The following is an 18495-nucleotide window of genomic DNA, read 5'->3' as shown; positions in this document are numbered from 1 at the left end:
GTGTCAGCAGGGCAAGATGATAATAACTGGGCCTGAACTGGCAGATCCTGGCAAATGTCTGATGCCACTATCTGTTTGGGCCTCTGTATATTTGAAATGTCAGGGACCATTTTTAATCTCAGACCAGACTTGAAAGTAGGGCAGATAGAAACAGTAGGGCAGATGGGGAAAGTAGGAAGTGATGTGGTCAGTAGCATGAGAGGTGACAGTAGGGGGAGATGTTGACATTTGTGAAAGGTGATGAGAGCCAAGCATGATGTCAATAAGGTAAGATGGTGACAGTAGAGAAAGATGATGACAGTAGGGCAAAATTGTGACAGTAGGACAAGATGGTGACATTAGGGCAAGATGGTGACAGTAGGGTAAGATGGTGACAGTAGAGAAAGATGGTGACAGTAGGGCAAGATGGTGACAGTAGGACAAGATGGTGACATTAGGGCAAAATTGTGACAGTAGGGCAAGATGGAGACAGTAGAGGAAGATGATGACAGTAGGGCAAAATGGTGACAGTAGGACAAGATGGAGGCAGTAGAGGAAGATGGTGAAAGTAGAGGAAGATGGTGACAGTAGAGGAAGATGGTGACAGTAAAGGAAGATGGTGACAGTAGAGGAAGATGGTGACAGTAGAGGAAGATGGTGACAGTAGGGCAAAATGTGACAGTAGGTCAAGATGATAGCAATAACACTTCGGGAGAACAGCCCACAATACATGCTTCTGATAGTTAGAGTATACCAAGTCCATAATGGGTACATATAAAGTGCCTTTAATATTTCATAGCAATCAGGACCATATTTAGCCTTTCTGCATTAAGCCGTTCTGTAGGGGCCCTTTCAAAACACGAGGCGTTGGGAACACCACATGTGTGCGACTGCGTAGAAGAGCAGAGAGCTTGTACAGCCCCTCAAATTAAATATGAACAAATCTCAAATCTGCATGTGCTAATCTTCTCTGTATGGAGCAGATGTTAGTATTCCAGCCGCAGAATGTCAAGGGTTGTTTGGGAACACACGAGAAAGAGAATTGGATTAGTAATGGGCTTAATAATTGATACCTGAGAGGAGGCATTCAGGCCACAAAAGGATTTGTAAACATATAAATGGGCAGAATATGGCAAATAAAAATAGTTATTCCCCAGTGAAATTGGTAATCAATTGGCGGCAGCTGCGGGGAAGCCATTTCTTTCTGCCCACGGGGATATTTTTGTTTTTTTACATGAAGGTACAGGCTGCAAAGTTGAAAGGACGGAGCACTTTGTCCAGAACATTTTCTCAGCGTGGAACGCTATATGTTGGTTTTAAATTGGGTTTTAAAATATATATATGTTTTATATTAAGTTGCGCCTGGTTTCTTGGGTGAAATTAAAGCAGCAGTAACGCAGTAACGGTAAAAGTTTTGATTTGCATATTGATTGACATTTCTATAAGAGAAATCCAGTTTTCTATCTCAGAGTGTCTGCTATTAGCTCTGCAGAGTTGAAACTGATGATTCCCATAGTGTTAGGGTTGCCACTTTATTTTTGTGAAAACGGGCGGGGGGGCAGTGATGTTGGGGGGCGGGGAATGTGACATAAGGGTCGGGACTGATGACACAGTGATCAGCGATTGGCTGATCACAATGTCGTTCACTTCAATGTCCAAAAACCGGACTGTCTGGATGAAATCCGGACAGGTGGCAACCCTACATAGTGTACTGAGTTAATGCATGCACAGGAGTCATTTCAATGCCGGTTGTACTGATTCTTGTGAAAATGCAATCACTGCCATTGTTTCTTGCAGCGCTAGGGTCTCCAGTTTGATTCCGGCCAGGGCTGTATCTGCAAAGAGTTTGTATGTTCTCCCCATGTCTGCGTGGGTCCCCACCGGGTACTCTGGTTTCGTCCCACACTCCAAAAAAATTCAAGGAAGGTTAATTGGCTGTGTGTGTGAATGTGATAGAGACCTTAGATTGTAAGCTCTACAGGAGCAGGGGCTATAATACTGCCATGAATACATGCAGGGCCAGCCTTAGGCCTATTGGACCAATTGGGCCCAATAGGGCCCCGCACCTCTGGGGGCCCCGCACCACAGGGCAGCACAGATAATATTTCCCTCAGCACATGATGCTGCCTGGCCTGCCCCCAACTTTGAGAGTCCAGCCCATCCCCAAATCCATAGGTCCAGCCCACCCCCAACTCTGATAAGCCAGCCTATCCCCCAACTCCATAGGTCTAGCCTGCCCCCAACTCTCATAGGCCCAGCTTTCCTCCAACCTTGATAGGCCCTGCCTGCCCCCAATCCAACCAAGCCTGCTCCCAAGCTGAATTGGCCCAGCCTGCCCCAAACTAATTGGCCCAGTCCACTCTCCTATTTCCTCCCTCTCTCTCTTACCCTGTGTGCCCCTATTATGTGCCCCTATTTCATCCCTCTCACTCTCTTACCTTGTCTGCCCCTTTCCTTTCTATTTTGTGCCTGTATGCCCTTATTTTCCTAAATACTTGGTGTGTCAGTAGCCAGCAACACTTTGTCTAGGGGCCCCGCCAACATGGTCCCAATTGGGCCCCACATTTGATAGGATCAGCCCTGAATACATGATGGAGTAACTGACAAATTGGAAAAGGAAAGACAAGGCTCACACATGGTACCTACGATGATGAGAACATGGCTGAGGATGAGGACTCTCCAAGGAGAACTGTGGTTTTGTGTTTCTTGGAAAAGACAACTGAGCAAATGCATAAAATAAAGACACAATCATGTCATTCCCCCCTGATTTCTGGTAACTGACATCAGCCTGCGAGGAACCCTTGGTTAACTTAGGCTTTCATATTAAAGAGGCGCTTCCCTCAAAATGAAAGTGTCTTTTGGCCCTTGTGTAGATATGGTTAATTCAAACTGGAGACCCTAGCGCTGCAAGAAACAATGGCAGTGATTGCATTTTCACAAGAATCAGTACAACCGGCATTGAAATGACTCCTGTGCATGCATTAACTCAGTACACTATGTAGGGTTGCCACCTGTCCGGACGAATTAAGAGACATTTAATCATAGGCTAAGTTGCTTTAGACACACAAAGAATATTTAAAGATGGAAGCCTATGGGCTGTGTTGCAAACTCCACCTAAACAACCTCTGATTGGCTCTATCTCCTTAAATATTCTTTAAATATTCTGCCCGTGTATGGCCACCATAAAGCTAATTCACTAACACAGGGACTACAAAAACTCACTGCAGCCAATCAGCAATTAGCTTTCACTGCAGTTGCCATTTGTAGGCAAAGTATGGCCCAGAAACCTTTCAGTGATAGAAGCGACCGGGATACCTAAATCCCTTTAAAGATCAAAGACATCTCAACAGGACTGCTAATCCCTTTAACAATGCGGGATTTACACAGAATGATTTGTTAGAAAGGTGACATTAAAACACAGAGCTTGGATAATAACTCTATGTCTATATAAATGGAAGCATGGCGGGGGTGATTGCCGTCAACTTACTCTCACTTAAAGGGAACAGTAAATGGAAAAAATTAAAGTGTTTTAAAGTAATAGAAATATAATGTAGTGTTGTCCTGCACTGGTAAAACTGTTGTGTTTGCTTCAGAAAGACTACTATAGTTTATATAAACAAGCTGCTGTGTAGCCATGGGGGCAGCCATTCAAGCACAGGATACACAGTAGATAACAGATAAGTACTACTATAGTTTATATAAACAAGCTTCTGTGTAGCCATGGGGGCAGGAATTCAAGCACAGTATACACAGTAGATAACAGATAAGTACTACTATAGTTTATATAAACAAGCTGCTGTGTAGCCATGGGGGGCAGCCATTCAAGCACAGGATACACAGTAGATAACAGATAAGTACTACTATAGTTTATATAAACAAGCTGCTGTGTAGCCATGGGGCAGCCATTCAAGCACAGGATACAGTGTTGGACTGGCCCAGCGGGGGACCGGGAAAAAACTCGGTGGGCCCGACCCTAGTGGGCCTCCGCTGGGCCAGAGCCCATCTTCCGACATTGGTTTTCCAAAAAAACTTTGAAAAAATCGGTGCAGCGCCGTTTGCGCATGCGCGCGAGCGATATTGTTTGTGCATGCGCGTGGCAAATGTGCCTATCGGCTCATTCACAGAAGGGGGGCAGGGAGGCCGGAGTGGGCCCTGGACAGCAGTCCCGGTGGGCCCTGGGCCCCCTAGTCTGACCCTGACAGGATACACAGTAGATAACAGATAAGTACTACTATAGTTTATATAAATAAGCTGCTGTGTAGCCATGGGGGTAGCCATTCAAGCACAGGATACACAGCAGATAACAGATAAGTACTACTATAGTTTATATAAACAAGCTGCTGTGTAGCCATGGAGGCAGCCATTCAAGCACAGGATACACAGTAGATAACAGATAAGTACTACTATAGTTTATATAAACAAGCTGCTGTGTAGCCATGGGGGCAGACATTCAAGCACAGGGTACACAGTAGATAACAGATAAGTACTACTATAGTTTATATAAACAAGCTGCTGTGTAGCCATGGGGGCAGCCATTCAAGCACAGGATACACAGTAGATAACAGATAAGTACTACTATAGTTTATATAAACAAGCTGCTGTGTAGCCATGGGGGCAGCCATTCAAGCACAGGATACACAGTAGATAACAGATAAGTACTACTATAGTTTATATAAACAAGCTGCTGTGTAGCCATGGAGGCAGCCATTCAAGCACAGGATACACAGTAGATAACAGATAAGTACTACTATAGTTTATATAAACAAGCTGCTGTGTAGCCATGGGGCAGCCATTCAAGCACAGGATACAGTGTTGGACTGGCCCAGCGGGGGACCGGGAAAAAACTCGGTGGGCCCGACCCTAGTGGGCCTCCGCTGGGCCAGAGCCCATCTTCCGACATTGGTTTTCCAAAAAAACTTTGAAAAAATCGGTGCAGCGCCGTTTGCGCATGCGCGCGAGCGATATTGTTTGTGCATGCGCGTGGCAAATGTGCCTATCGGCTCATTCACAGAAGGGGGGCAGGGAGGCCGGAGTGGGCCCTGGACAGCAGTCCCGGTGGGCCCTGGGCCCCCTAGTCTGACCCTGACAGGATACACAGTAGATAACAGATAAGTACTACTATAGTTTATATAAATAAGCTGCTGTGTAGCCATGGGGGTAGCCATTCAAGCACAGGATACACAGCAGATAACAGATAAGTACTACTATAGTTTATATAAACAAGCTGCTGTGTAGCCATGGAGGCAGCCATTCAAGCACAGGATACACAGTAGATAACAGATAAGTACTACTATAGTTTATATAAACAAGCTGCTGTGTAGCCATGGGGGCAGACATTCAAGCACAGGGTACACAGTAGATAACAGATAAGTACTACTATAGTTTATATAAACAAGCTGCTGTGTAGCCATGGGGGCAGCCATTCAAGCACAGGATACACAGTAGATAACAGATAAGTACTACTATAGTTTATATAAACAAGCTGCTGTGTAGCCATGGGGGCAGCCATTCAAGCACAGGATACACAGTAGATAACAGATAAGTACTACTATAGTTTATATAAACAAGCTGCTGTGTAGCCATGGAGGCAGCCATTCAAGCACAGGATACACAGTAGATAACAGATAAGTACTACTATAGTTTATATAAACAAGCTGATGTGTAGCCATGGGGGCAGCCATTCAAGCACAGGATACACAGTAGATAACAGATAAGTACTACTATAGTTTATATAAACAAGCCATACCTCCCAACATTTTGGAAGTAAAAAGAGGGACAAACAATTTTTCCCCGCATGTAGCGCAGTAATTTTTTGACCACACCCCTTTCTGTGGCCACACCCCCTAATTACCATGTTTGTTTTACAAAATTTGGCAGGTTATGAAAATTTGAAAATATTTCTCCTTATCTAAACTGTGTTTTTGTGTCTCAATATTGTTACAAAGTATCTTATTTGCACCTGTGGCTGTTCTGGGCTCTCTGCTAAAAGCCAATTAAGTGAGAAACTTTGTTTCTTTTTCTGGCTGTTCAGTGCAGAGAAAAGAGGGACTTTCCAGTACAAATGAGGGACTGCGGGTTGAGCTGTCAAAAGAGGGACTGTCCCTCCGAAAAAGGGACAGTTGGGAGGTATGAACAAGCTGCTGTGTAGCCATGGGGGCAGGCATTCAAGCACAGGATACACAGTAGATAACAGATAAGTACTACTATAGTTTATATAAACAAGCTGCTGTGTAGCCATGGGGGAAGCCATTCAAAGGAGAAAAGGCTCAGGTTACGCAGCAGATAAGCTCTGTAGAACATAATGGTGTTATCTGTTATCTACTATTTAACCTGTGCCATATACACTTTTTTCAGTTTCCACCATTGCTACACAACAGCTTGTTTATATGAACTATAGTAGTATTTCTAAAGCAAACACTTCAGTTTTACCATCAGTGTTACTGTTCCTTTAAAGGGGAAGCAAAGCCAGAAAATAACATTTTACAGCAATACCATTGTAAGCAAGCTACTTTCCAATATCATTACCAGAAGTTATTTGTAAATGTCATTGCAGCTGAAAGGAGCATCTGTCTGTCCCTTTCTGCACCACTGCTTCTGACTCCTGAAACAGGGCAGCACAATTCAGCTCTCCCCCAGCTTCTCCACAGGCCTGGCTTCTGCTAGGCCATGTCAATAGTCAGAACCACCAGTGCACAGAACAGAAAGGGACAGTTTTTAGCTGCAATTACTTTGACAAATCATGTTCAAACCTGAAAATACAGAATGAATATATAATGGGAAGTAGCTCAGAATTGCATTTTATTTCATTAGGTCAAATGTTATTTTTAGGTTTACATCCCCTTTATATAGAATGGTAATTTATGAAGGGTACAAAATAAAATAAACATATGAGGCATCGGCTTATCACTTGCCTTTAAATAGAATAAATTCAGCATAAAGTCCTCACACTGTTTAAATTTGTCAGAAAAGTGCCACCAAATGACCTTCAGTGGTTCCTATTGACTTGAATGGACAAGGCAAGTAGGTTCCAGCACAGGCCACTAGGTGGCGCTTTTTATTTCCCTGTATAATGGGACAATACCCTGCAGAGAATCACCTGCTACTGTTTTACTTTCAGCGGCTGGACTTGCTCTGCTTTAAGTCCCGTCTGTTTATCTTGTAAGATCCTAATTTCTTCCCATTGATTGGAGTTTATTGCATTCGGCATGCGGCCGTGTAGAAAGCCTTGCAAAAACATCTCAATCGATAGAAACAAACAGATATAAATAAATGTGTCTCTGATGCTCTGGCAACTGTACCCGTGCCGTGGGAATCAGAGCTTTACACAGCCGAGCTGGCAGAGGTAGGACAGTAAAATGAAGCTTTCAGTAGATTATTTTTATCATGAGGTTTTTAAGCACAGGGCTGGCCTTGGAGACCAAGAAGGAAGCAAAGGGGTTAATCGGATGCTAATTTGACTTGTAAACAGCAGTAGCTTTTCCTTTTAGAAAATATCTTAAAAATAATCCTAACCATTTCTATGTGGCTGTTTGTCTTTCTAACAAGGCTCAACAGGTCCGAAGGTGGCGATTGATCTTTCTGTTTGGGTAATAGATATTCTATACAAATTTCTTCATAGTATCCCAGGACCAATTCCATGTACAATAATCCCAGAACACATGGCAGGATATATACAATCCCAACTTCCATGTATATAATAAGAAATTCATTGGTGTTGGTTCGGTAAGTTATAGTCTCCCCCCTAGCCTTCATTAAAGGTGGTTCACCGTTTAGTATGTTATAGAATGGCTAATTCAAATCAACTTTTAAGTTGGCCTTCATTTTTTCTTTTTTATAGTTTTTAAATTATTTGCCTTCTTCTTTCAGCTTTCAAATGGGGTCACTGACCCTACCTAAAAAAAAACAAATGCTTTGTAAGGCTACAAATGTATTATTAGGGATGCACTGAATCCACTATTTTGGATTCAGCCGAACCCCCAAATCCGATCCGAATCCAAATCCTAATTTGCATATGCAAATTAGGGGTGGGAAGGGAAAACACTTTTTACTTCCTTGTTTTGTGACAAAAAGTCAGGCGATTTCCCTCCCCGGCCTTAATTTGCATATGCAAATTAGGATTCGGTCCGGCCGGGCAGAAGGATTCAGCCGGATCCAAATCCTGCTGAAAAAGCCCGAATCCTGGACGAATTCCGAACCAAATCCTGGATTCGATGCATCCCTAATTGTTATTGCTACTTTTTATTACTCATCTTTCTATTCAGGCTTCTCCTATTAATATTCCAGTCTCTTATTCAAATCAGTGCATGGTTGCTAGGGGAATTTGGACCCTATCAGCCAGATTGCTGAAACTGCGTATTGAAGAGCTGCTGAATAAAAAGCTAAATATCTTAAAAACACCATAATAAACAATAAAATCCAATTGCAAATTGTCTCAGAATATCACTCTGTACACCAAAAGTCAAGTGAACTATTCCTTTAAAATCCACTCATGAACAGGTCCAACAAATCAGTATTCTGTATAATATACAAAGCCAAAGTGTGCCTGATATTCTGTATCTGCTTGTCTACTCAGCAGTGAAGGGTTAAAACATCTTCCTTCAGCTGCAGACAAGCAAACATTAGTGATGGGCGAAAAAAAACAGCAGGCGCAAATTCACGGCGAATTTCTGCGTTTCACCACCAGCAAATAAATTCACGAAACTCTCGTGAAAATTCATAGTAAAATAAATTTGGACATGTGTTGAAAAAAGTCAATACTATTCGGACGCCCACTGACGCAAATTGACACGGGCGTCAAAATTTACGCGGGCATCAAAATTTGAGTTTTTTTAACTCTTCTCCATTTCACGGGAAATTCACAAATTTTTTGGCAAAACGAAACTGGAGAAATTCAAACATTTTACAGTCCCGAGGTTTTGCAAAAGCCTCCAATACTCCTGCAGCCTTTAGGTGGAACAACAACTGTGTTTTTAATTTGGCCACAAAAGGACCAGATAAATGGATAGCATGAGATTATAGTAATGATGGATGTCATGCAAACATATAAGTGGTGCCAGTTGGTAGTGTGAGTGCTATAAAATCCTGCAAAATAGTGCTTGAAACATACACGGTCTACGGAGATCCCATAGGTGTGTACCTACCCGCATTCAACTTTAAACAGAGAGATGCATTTAATAAAGATTGCACAGCTGAATAACGCAGCCCCTCATTGAAAATGTTGCAGAACTGAACAACCTGCCTTGAGTTCATTTAAATGGAAACATAGAGCAATAGCTAGCAAAGAAAGAAAAGAACCATATAAACAAGAAACACACAAAAACACACAACTTAAACGGAAAATGTAACAAATTCTGTTATTTAGATGCATAGTGTACAGTGGTTTAGCCAACCTAGGTGCTGTCATTCTTGCATGGGACAGTGATGCATTGTGATACTGCACTCAGTGATGGAGCAACGAACCTCAAGATGGGATTTTATTTTAGTATTTAGTGTTTAAGAGACATTGGATCTAGTTTAAGCAAACGTCTTCTACTAGATGGTTTGTGGGTTGGGAGATAAGAAAAAAAGAAAGGTTCCTGACAATGCAGCAAGGCTTGGACCCATCTAAAGGTTAGAATTATATACATTTGACATGTCCAACCCAATGTCCTCTGGCTGTTGATGAATGACAACTCCAAATATCTTGATCATAGTGCCAACAAGTATGGCAGTGTTTTAAAGGAATTGTTCAGTGTAAAAATAAAAACTGGGTAAATAAATAGGCTGTGCAAAATGAAAAATGTTTCTCATATAGTTAGTTAGCCAAAAATGTAATGTATAAAGGCTGGAGTGATTTGATGTATAACAAGTCAGTCAGAATATTACTTCCTGCTTTTCAGCTCTCTTGGTTTACACTGACTGGTTACCCTGGTTACCAGGCAGTAACCAATCAGAGACTTGAGGGGGGGGGGGGGCCACATGGGTCATATCTGTTGCTTTTGAATCTGAGCTGAATGCTGAGGATCAATTACAAACTCACTGAACAGAAATGTACCATGTGGCCCCCCTTCAAGTCGCTGACTAACTCAGAGTTAGAGAGCTGAAAAGCAGGAAGTTGGATTCTGGCTGTTTTATTAGACATCTGTTCACTCCAGCCTTTATACATTACATTTTTGGCTAACTAACTATATTAGAAAAATGTTTTATTTTGCACAGCCCAACTATTTACCTAGTTGTTATTTTTTTCTCACTGAACTATTCCTTTAAAACAGTGAGGTGATGGTAGGTGAAGAGTAACAATCGCTGAGAACTGCAGGTTGGATACTCTTGATATTTTTATTTTATATATATATATATATATATATATATATAATTCAGTAAATGGACCCGCACTCATTCTTAAAGGTGAAATAAATGTGCTTTTATTCACAGGTTCATTTCCAACGTTTCGGTCCTCTCTGGGACCTTTTTCAAGAGAGGACCGAAACGTTGGAAATGAACCTGTGAATAAAAGCACATTTATTTCACCTTTAAGAATGAGTGCGGGTCCATTTACTGAATTGTAACATGGAATTTTGACCAACGCACCACCATCAACAGAATCTGAACCGGGAGGAGTGCGTTCACTGTACAAACTTTATATATATATATATATATAATACATTTATGGGACCTGTTATCCAGAATGGATTTGGCATTTTCCAGATAACAGATCTTTCCATAATTAGGATCTCCCTACCTTAAGTCTACTAGAAAATCATTAAAACATTAAATAAACCCAATAGGCTGGGGTTGCTTCCAATAAGGATTAATTATATCTTAGTTGGGATCAAGAACAAGGTACTTTTTTATTATTACAGAGAAAAAGGTAATCAATTTTATTAATTTGGATTATTTGGATAAAATGGAGTCTATGGGAGGCAGCTGGGGCCCCACCCTAAATACAGATGGTGTATGTCTGGACATCTCTGTATGACACAGAACAGAGACCCACTTGATAATTGAATATGAACATCAGATATATATAGTATATAGTCATTGTGTGGGCCCCGCTAACTGGTGATTAGATTAAGGTCACACCATTACAATTTAGATTGGTCATTGATAAATCCAGTTACTATGCAGACTTTCTAAGAGAGGGTGGTAAATACACAATACTTACGTCAACAATGAAGAAGTCCAGCCAACACCAGGCATTGGTAAAGTACTTTTTAAAGCCGTAAGCCACCCATTTCAGAAGCATTTCAAGGACAAAGACATAGGTGAACACCTTGTCAGCGTATTCAAGGATGGTTTTGATGACTTTCTTTTGGTCGATGTAGATATCTTCAAATGCCTACAAAGAAGAGATCTAAGTTAATCCATATTCAGGTTTAATGTATCGGTAGAGGTTAACAATGAGCCCAAAGTGGTTTAATTTTGAGTCAGGGTACGTCCCATATTTTTGGGGATCCATGTGTGATCTGTTGTCAGTAATACCAGAAAGTGAGGTCTTTCGTCAGGTAGATTCCCAATCAAAACATATTCTGAACTATTGTCATGAAGCTTTTGTTGACCTACAACTGCAGCCTCCACGGTCTTCAGTTGTGCTGCTTGGAAGCTGATAGTTGACCTTCAACTGAAGAGTAGACTGTTTGCTACCTCAATACTGTCACCTTCTTTTCCTACTGACTACCATCTTTCTCTTGAGTGCCCTACCCTTCTCCTTTAGCTTGCAAGCTCTAATGAGCAGGACCACCTATATCTCTAGTATAGGGCATTCACTCAACCCTGAGGACCACCACTATGGACAGGGCCCAGAGCTGTCATCAACTCTTTTCACCAATATTAAGAAATCACTGTGTGCATGAGTGGTAGGAATACTCCATTGGCTGTAGAACCATTGGACCCCAAATTTCTATTATAACTAGGGCCTTAGAACCTTCTCTGGCCAACTGCCTTCTACCAATTTCCTCAATGACATCTACTGTCCTTCAATCTGTACATACAATGCAACTCATCAGTCTGTGGAAGTAGAAAATAAAGCTGATCAAAATCATACCCTGGCCAAAACCTCATTAATCAGCCCCCATTGCAAAAGAAAAGGGAAAAAAATCCTTGAAACCTAATTAGATCAGCGCGCTCAATGAGATTACATGCGCTCTGTGCAGGAAGGATGTCTTACATGGAATAATCTGCGTGCCACCCCAGGGGATCTTAACAGTTATTAATGTAACGTCATTCAATTTCCATATTCAAACAATTAAATGTGAAACGATGGTTTGAAAGCCGAAAATACGCAAGGAGGAAATACACATTTTAGCAGTCTGAGCAGACACAGCAAAAGAATGGGGATATTAACCGAGCAGATTAGTTTGATTTCAACTGGTAATAAAGACATTGCATTCATGCCCTTATTTTATCAGATTTACTGTGTAGTGAGGTATGAAGGAAGATGGCGGCAACCTTGTGATCCTGAAACTCCTTGATCGTTTTCATAGTGAGTGAACTTAGAAGACGTTTGGGACTTACCAGGGCTCCACTGCTCAGCAGGATCATGAAGATGATGAATGTCTCAAACCAATTGTGTTCCACGATTCTGAAGCAGGTCTTCCTCAGTTTCCACCAAATCTTACCAACGCCTTTGGTGACATCTATCCTGCAGCATGAACAATAACGCAAGCAGCCTAAAGTGGTGAAGAAAATTCACATGGTAAGTGTCATGGAAAGGTCAATCAGTAATACCAGTAACTCTTACACCCGAACGAGGCATGGGATAATCCTCTTCTTTATGAAGGAAGCCCAACAATGCACAAGGTTCTCAGTTTTGCAATGAAAGCTAGAAGGTATGGTGGGCCTTTAATGGGAAATAAAGTGGCAGGAGCAGAGTGTGTATGATACAATGCTCATGTAACCAAACTATCACATTGCAGAGCCATTACATGCTCATTATACCGGCCATTGGAACCAAAATTGGCAGATGTTGACTCATTTGAGAGGCTTAGAAGCATTTGTTATTTTAAGGTGTTTTTTAAGCTCCAGATAACTGATCTCATGAGCTAATTAGCAGCTGGTTATGAATAAGAACTTCCGATCCTGATAATTATCTCAATCACTGATCCCAAGAGACAAAGAGATGAATTCCCAGCTTCCTCAGCAAGGAAGGAGGTCAGCAGGTGTATCATCCTTGATTTTGAGGATCAAATTTTGGTAGGACACCTGCTTTAAATTCCAACTGTATAAATAGAGCATTTCAGAACAGTATTTTAATTGACAAGCAACCTTAGGTTGTCTAGATAATAAAGGTAAGGTGAACACTACCCCTTGTAGATGGAATTTCAGGTGTAGAATAACCCTCTGAGCAGGATTTGTTTCTGGCCAGTCCCACTGATATAAGGACAAACCCCATTCTTCAAGAATTACCAAGTCAGCATTCCATACTTGCTTAGGTATGGGCATACCTCCATTCAATTATCATTGGCTTAGATCATGTTGAGGCACCAATAAAGTCTCAACTCGGCACACGGCTATCAGTCTTCCTTAACCTGTCAAGCTTGTTAATGAATTGTGTGGTACTAATGCCAACATTGCCTTATACACCATCTATTGTCCAACTAAATATTCAATCTTGTGCTAATGAAAGCCTTCGAAACCCCTATGTATCACTGATATTGACTTTGCCATATACACACATTGACATGATTTCTATGGGACATTTTCTAAAGGGGCAGCAACTAGTGGCAATGGATCAAGATGAAGGTCAACAAAACTGTACCTCATTGATCAGAAGGCCATAAACTGTCTTCTTATACCTCAAATCCAAACTGGGATGAATGTGTAGGTTCTGGAGAATAAATACGATAAATATACACGGTACACAGCGCTCATACAAGGACACGGAGCTTAAAGGAGAACTAAACCAATAAAAATCAATAAGGCTAAAAATGCCATGTTTTATATAGTGAATTTATTGCACGAGGCTTTTCAATAGCAGCAATGATCCAGGACTTCAAACTTGTCACAGGGGGTCACCATCTTGGAAAGTGTCTGTGACACTCACATGCTCAGTGGGCTCTGATTGGCTGTTGAGAAGCTCAGCTTAGGGCTCGTCACTAATTATCCAGCAGAAAATGAGGTTGGTCTGTAATATAAGCTGATGCTACAGGTTTGCTGATTATTAAATTCTTATCCTAATTGCACTGGTTTCTGTGCTGCCATGTAGTAATTATCTGTATTAATTACTAATCAGCCTTATATTGTGACATTTCTATTCTATGTGTACTGTATATTGTGAGTGGGTCCCTAAGCTCAGTAAGTGACAGCAGCACAGAGCATGTGCAGTGAATCAGCAGAAAAGAAGATGGGGAGCTACTGGGGCATCTTTGGAGACACAGATCTTTACTGCTAAAGGGCTGTGGTTGCCTTGGGCTGGTACAGAAGCCCAAAACATAATGTATAACATTTCTAGCTACTTCTTTAGTCACATTTTAGTTCTCCTTTAAGTGCTATGTGTTAAGAGCCACATTGGAAAGGAGGTCCCTGCCCTGTTGAGCTTACAGTCTAAGTGGGTGGGTGGATAACTGACAGGCACACATTGGAGGGGAAAAGTGCACAAGGTAAAGAAATTGTCCAATAGGTACGAGGATTAGACTAATGTTCTAGTGCTCCAAAAGGTAGGACTCTTAGTTTTGTCTTGGAGAGATTGAGAGAGCACTCCTTATGAATGAATTCAGGAGAGGCAAGATAGAAAGGTCTGAGATGAGAGGTGGATGTGGATGGTGTGAAAAGAAGCGGGCTCTGAGAGGAGTGGATGGAGAAGACTGCCAGGAACACACAATGGGGTTCATACATAAACAGTGGGAAAATTTGCATCAGGGCAGTAACCCATATCGACCAATCAATGATTAGCTTTTTTTCCGCCAGCTGCAAGTTGACAATAAAAGCAATCGTCTGATTGGTTGTTATGGGTTACTGCCTAGGTGCAAAATTGCCCAGTGTTTATAAATGACCCCCAGTGAGACAAGTGAAGAAATGTAGTGAGGCGCAGAAGAGTGAAGGGCTTTGAGTGCCCCCTAATAAACCAGTAGGGCAGCTGTAGACTTCATGATGGAAAGTGGACAGGGCCGGAACTAGGGGTAGGCAGAAGAGGTATGTGCCTAGGGTGCAAAGGTAGAGGGGCACCAGGCATGTACTTCTTCTAACACCTTCCCCTAGTTCGGACCGTTGAGCAGCAGCTTTCGTCTAAAAGTGAGAGCATTAGCGCTTCCTCGGCGCATGCGCATTATAATTTCCCCGGCGTTTGCACTCTTCCTTGCATGCGCACCTGCACTGCCTCTGCGACTGCGGAGTGGAGGGGCGACGTTGTCAGCCAGGTTGCCTAGGGCACCCGGCTGACTTGGGCCGGCACTGAAAGTGGAGCTCTGGAATTATTTTCTTTTGACAGCCGTTGAGGTGTTTTAGGTTTTGTTTTTAAGTACAATGTTACTGGGCACTTTGTGGTGCAGTAATTGAGATATTTTGGTGTTTTTGCACAAGCCATTCAACTATGTGTATTCAAAAATTCATATAGAACTGATTCACAGATGAATTGCGATTTCTTGAAGGAACAGTTCAGTGTAAAAATAAAAACTGGGCAAATAGATAAAATATTTTTTTCTAATATAATTAATTAGCCAAAAATGTAATGTATAAAGGCTGGAGTGACTGGATGTATAACATAGTAGCCAGAACACTACTTCCTGCTTTTCAGCTCTCTATCCATTTACCCAGATTTTTATTTTTATACTGATCAGTACGTTTAAGATTACTGAGAAGGGTCAACTGTAATGGCAAACATGCTGTCTAGGCTTTAACATTGACTCATGTCCAAGCATGCCCAAGGGCCCTTGGTTGTTCTAATGCAAAATACTGTGGCTGGGGATAAAATGTTGGTGGATAGCTCAATCACACGGCCAACTGTGCAACTTCAGAACCAAATTCAATACAAATGGATGGGAGTGTCTATTAAAGTAATCCAAACACCCACACCCAATTTACTGTACTTTAGATGGTTGATCTGACTACCATTGAACAAGCCCTGAGAGCATTAGCGGATGTGTTTATCTAGATATCCCTAAGTGCGTACCTAGCGTTATTTTGCTTTCTCTTGCTTATTTATAGCTAATAAATTTAATATGTTGGACATTTACTTCCTAAATTGTTCAGCAAACCAGTGGCTGAGTCATTCAAAACCGCTGCCCTGAGCAAATATTACAATGCTGTGTGCCCGGCATATAGAGTTAATGAACAGTCGGGATGAGAGGTGCCCATTATACTCGGTCATTTTCGGAAGGTCACGCGCAAGCCTGTTATTTTTTTGGGGAAAAAAATAAAAGTAACCTGGGCTGTCCAGATGATATGCAGCTACAAAAAAAAAAAATAACAATTGCACGGAACATTTAAAGGGGCGGCAAAACCGCTGGAAGTCGCAATAACCTAGAACTGTGCCAGCATTTCATGGTATAATAAGAGCAAAGAACTGGCAGAAATAAAGTCAAGACAACAAAGCAAAGGTTAGTTAGTATGAAATCCTGAATGTCATTTCAAGGGAGATTATACCGGCCAGCTGTGTTTCCATATGCGATTTTATGAGTATATAGGTATGGGATCTGTTATCCATAAACCCGTAATCCAGAAAGCTCAGAATTACAGAAAGGCGGTCTCCCATAGACTCCATTTTATCCAAATAATCCAAATTTTTAAAAATGATTTCCTTTTTTTCTGTAATAATAAAACAGTAGCTTGTACTTGATCCCAACTAAGATATAATTAATCCTTATTGGAAGCAAAACCAGCCTATTGGGTTTATTTAATGTTTACATGATTCTCAGGTAGATTTAAGGTATGAAGATCCAAATTATGGAAATATCCGTTATCCGGAATACCCAAGGTCCCAAGCATTCTGGATAACAGGTCCCATACCTGTATAGGTATGGGATCCCTTATCTGAAAACCTATTCAAATCTGTAATTCTGAGCCTTCTAAATAATGGGTTTCCAGATAATGGATTCCATACCTATATATATATATATATATATATATATATATATATATATATATATATATATATATGTATATATATATCCCTTTAATCAATTCTGTATACTAATTAAAAGCCAACACTATCCCATGAGATCCTTGCGACTGAAACTGAATAAACCACACTTTTCATGCCACACATTGGATCCAAAAACACTAATGACGACGCATACAAATCACAATGGGTTTGGGATCATTGCATTTAAATATCAGTAGGAAAGTCAAAAAGCCATATCATTGCTTGACCTTCTGACACATGCCCTGGCCTTGTCCATTGTGTCCCATGGGCTTATTTAGGAGTGTCACAATCTAATAGCGGAGAAGGAATGAAAGGGGAGGGGAGGGGAGGAGAGGAGAGGGGAGGGAAGGAGAGGGGAGGGGAGGAGAGGAGAGGGGAGGGAAGGAGAGGGGAGGGGAGGAGAGGAGAGGAGAGGGGAGGGAAGGAGAGGGGAGGGGAGGAGAGGAGAGGGGAGGGAGGTAGGGAGAAGAAAAGAGCAGAGGGGAGGGAGGGTAGGGGAAGAGAGAGAGAGGAGGAGACGGGAGGTGAGGGGAGGGGAGGGAGGTAGGGAGAAGAAAAGAGGAGAGGGGAGGGAGGGGAGGAGAGAGGGGAGGAGACGGGAGGGGAGGAGAGGGGAGGGGAGGTGAGGAGAGGAGAGGGGAGGGGAGGGGAGGGGAGGGAGGTAGGGAGAAGAAAAGAGGAGAGGGGAGGGAGGGGAGGAGATGGGAGGTGAGGGGAGGAGAGGAGAGGGGAGGGAAGGAGAGGGGAGGAGAGGAGAGGGAAGAAGAGGGGAGGGAGGTAGGGAGAAGAAAAGAGGAGAGGGGAGGGAGGGTAGGGGAAGGGAGACGGGAGGTGAGGGGAGGAAAGGTAAGGAGAGGGGACGGGAGCAGTGGGGACGGGAGGGGAGGGGAGGGAGGGCCAGTGGGGCGAGTGACAGAAGTAGGCAAGAGCTGCAGACGGGATTGAATCCGAACTAGAGGTAGTCAGAAGAATCTTGAAATGACACCTGCCAGCGACACACATCGTTGCGCCCTAGGCAGATGCATCTTCTGTCTACCGCTAGTTCTGTCCCTGGATCCGTTATCCAGAAAACCCCAGGTCTCGAGCATTCTGGATAACAGGTTCCATGCCTGTATTCAGAGGCAGTCAAGCCAACTGGGCGCCCTAGTCTTTCTGCCCCTCACCTCATGCGCCCGCACATGCACGATCAGCCACACACGTGCTGCTAACCCACCTACAGCACATGCGTGCATACGCGGGGACACTCACTAACAACCCGCAGCACAGAGGATAATGGGCAAGTATTGAGGGGCAAGGCCAGGAACTGGGGTCAGCAGCAGAAGAGGTATGTGCTTGGCGTCCCCTTGCCAATGCACCACACATTGCCAGGCTTCGCCGTGGAAAAAAAAGGATAAAATTTTTACGCGTTTTTGACTTTCACCGGAAGCAATGTCAAATAATGGCAGCAAATCTGGCGTTCGTAT

General features: G+C 42.5%; 1 protein-coding gene across 4 annotated transcripts in view; it reads right to left on the bottom strand.

Moving 5' to 3' along the window:
* The window catches only part of LOC108718723 (sodium channel protein type 5 subunit alpha), a 220458-nt gene that overhangs the window by 36803 nt on the left and 165160 nt on the right, over positions 1-18495 (bottom strand). For all 4 annotated transcript variants that reach the window (XM_041565779.1, XM_041565781.1, XM_041565780.1 and 1 more), the window contains exons 19-20: positions 12469-12623; positions 11120-11293 (exon numbers count right to left, since the gene is read on the bottom strand). In XM_041565779.1, the coding sequence (XP_041421713.1) occupies positions 11120-11293; positions 12469-12623 (329 nt within the window). The remainder of the gene's footprint in view (positions 1-11119; positions 11294-12468; positions 12624-18495) is intronic.

Source organism: Xenopus laevis, chromosome 6L (assembly GCF_017654675.1).
Source record: "Xenopus laevis strain J_2021 chromosome 6L, Xenopus_laevis_v10.1, whole genome shotgun sequence".
In the NCBI taxonomy this organism is placed as follows: domain Eukaryota; kingdom Metazoa; phylum Chordata; class Amphibia; order Anura; family Pipidae; genus Xenopus; species Xenopus laevis.
Note: the sequence above shows the minus strand (reverse complement) of the source record. Positions and strands in the feature narration are given on the sequence as shown.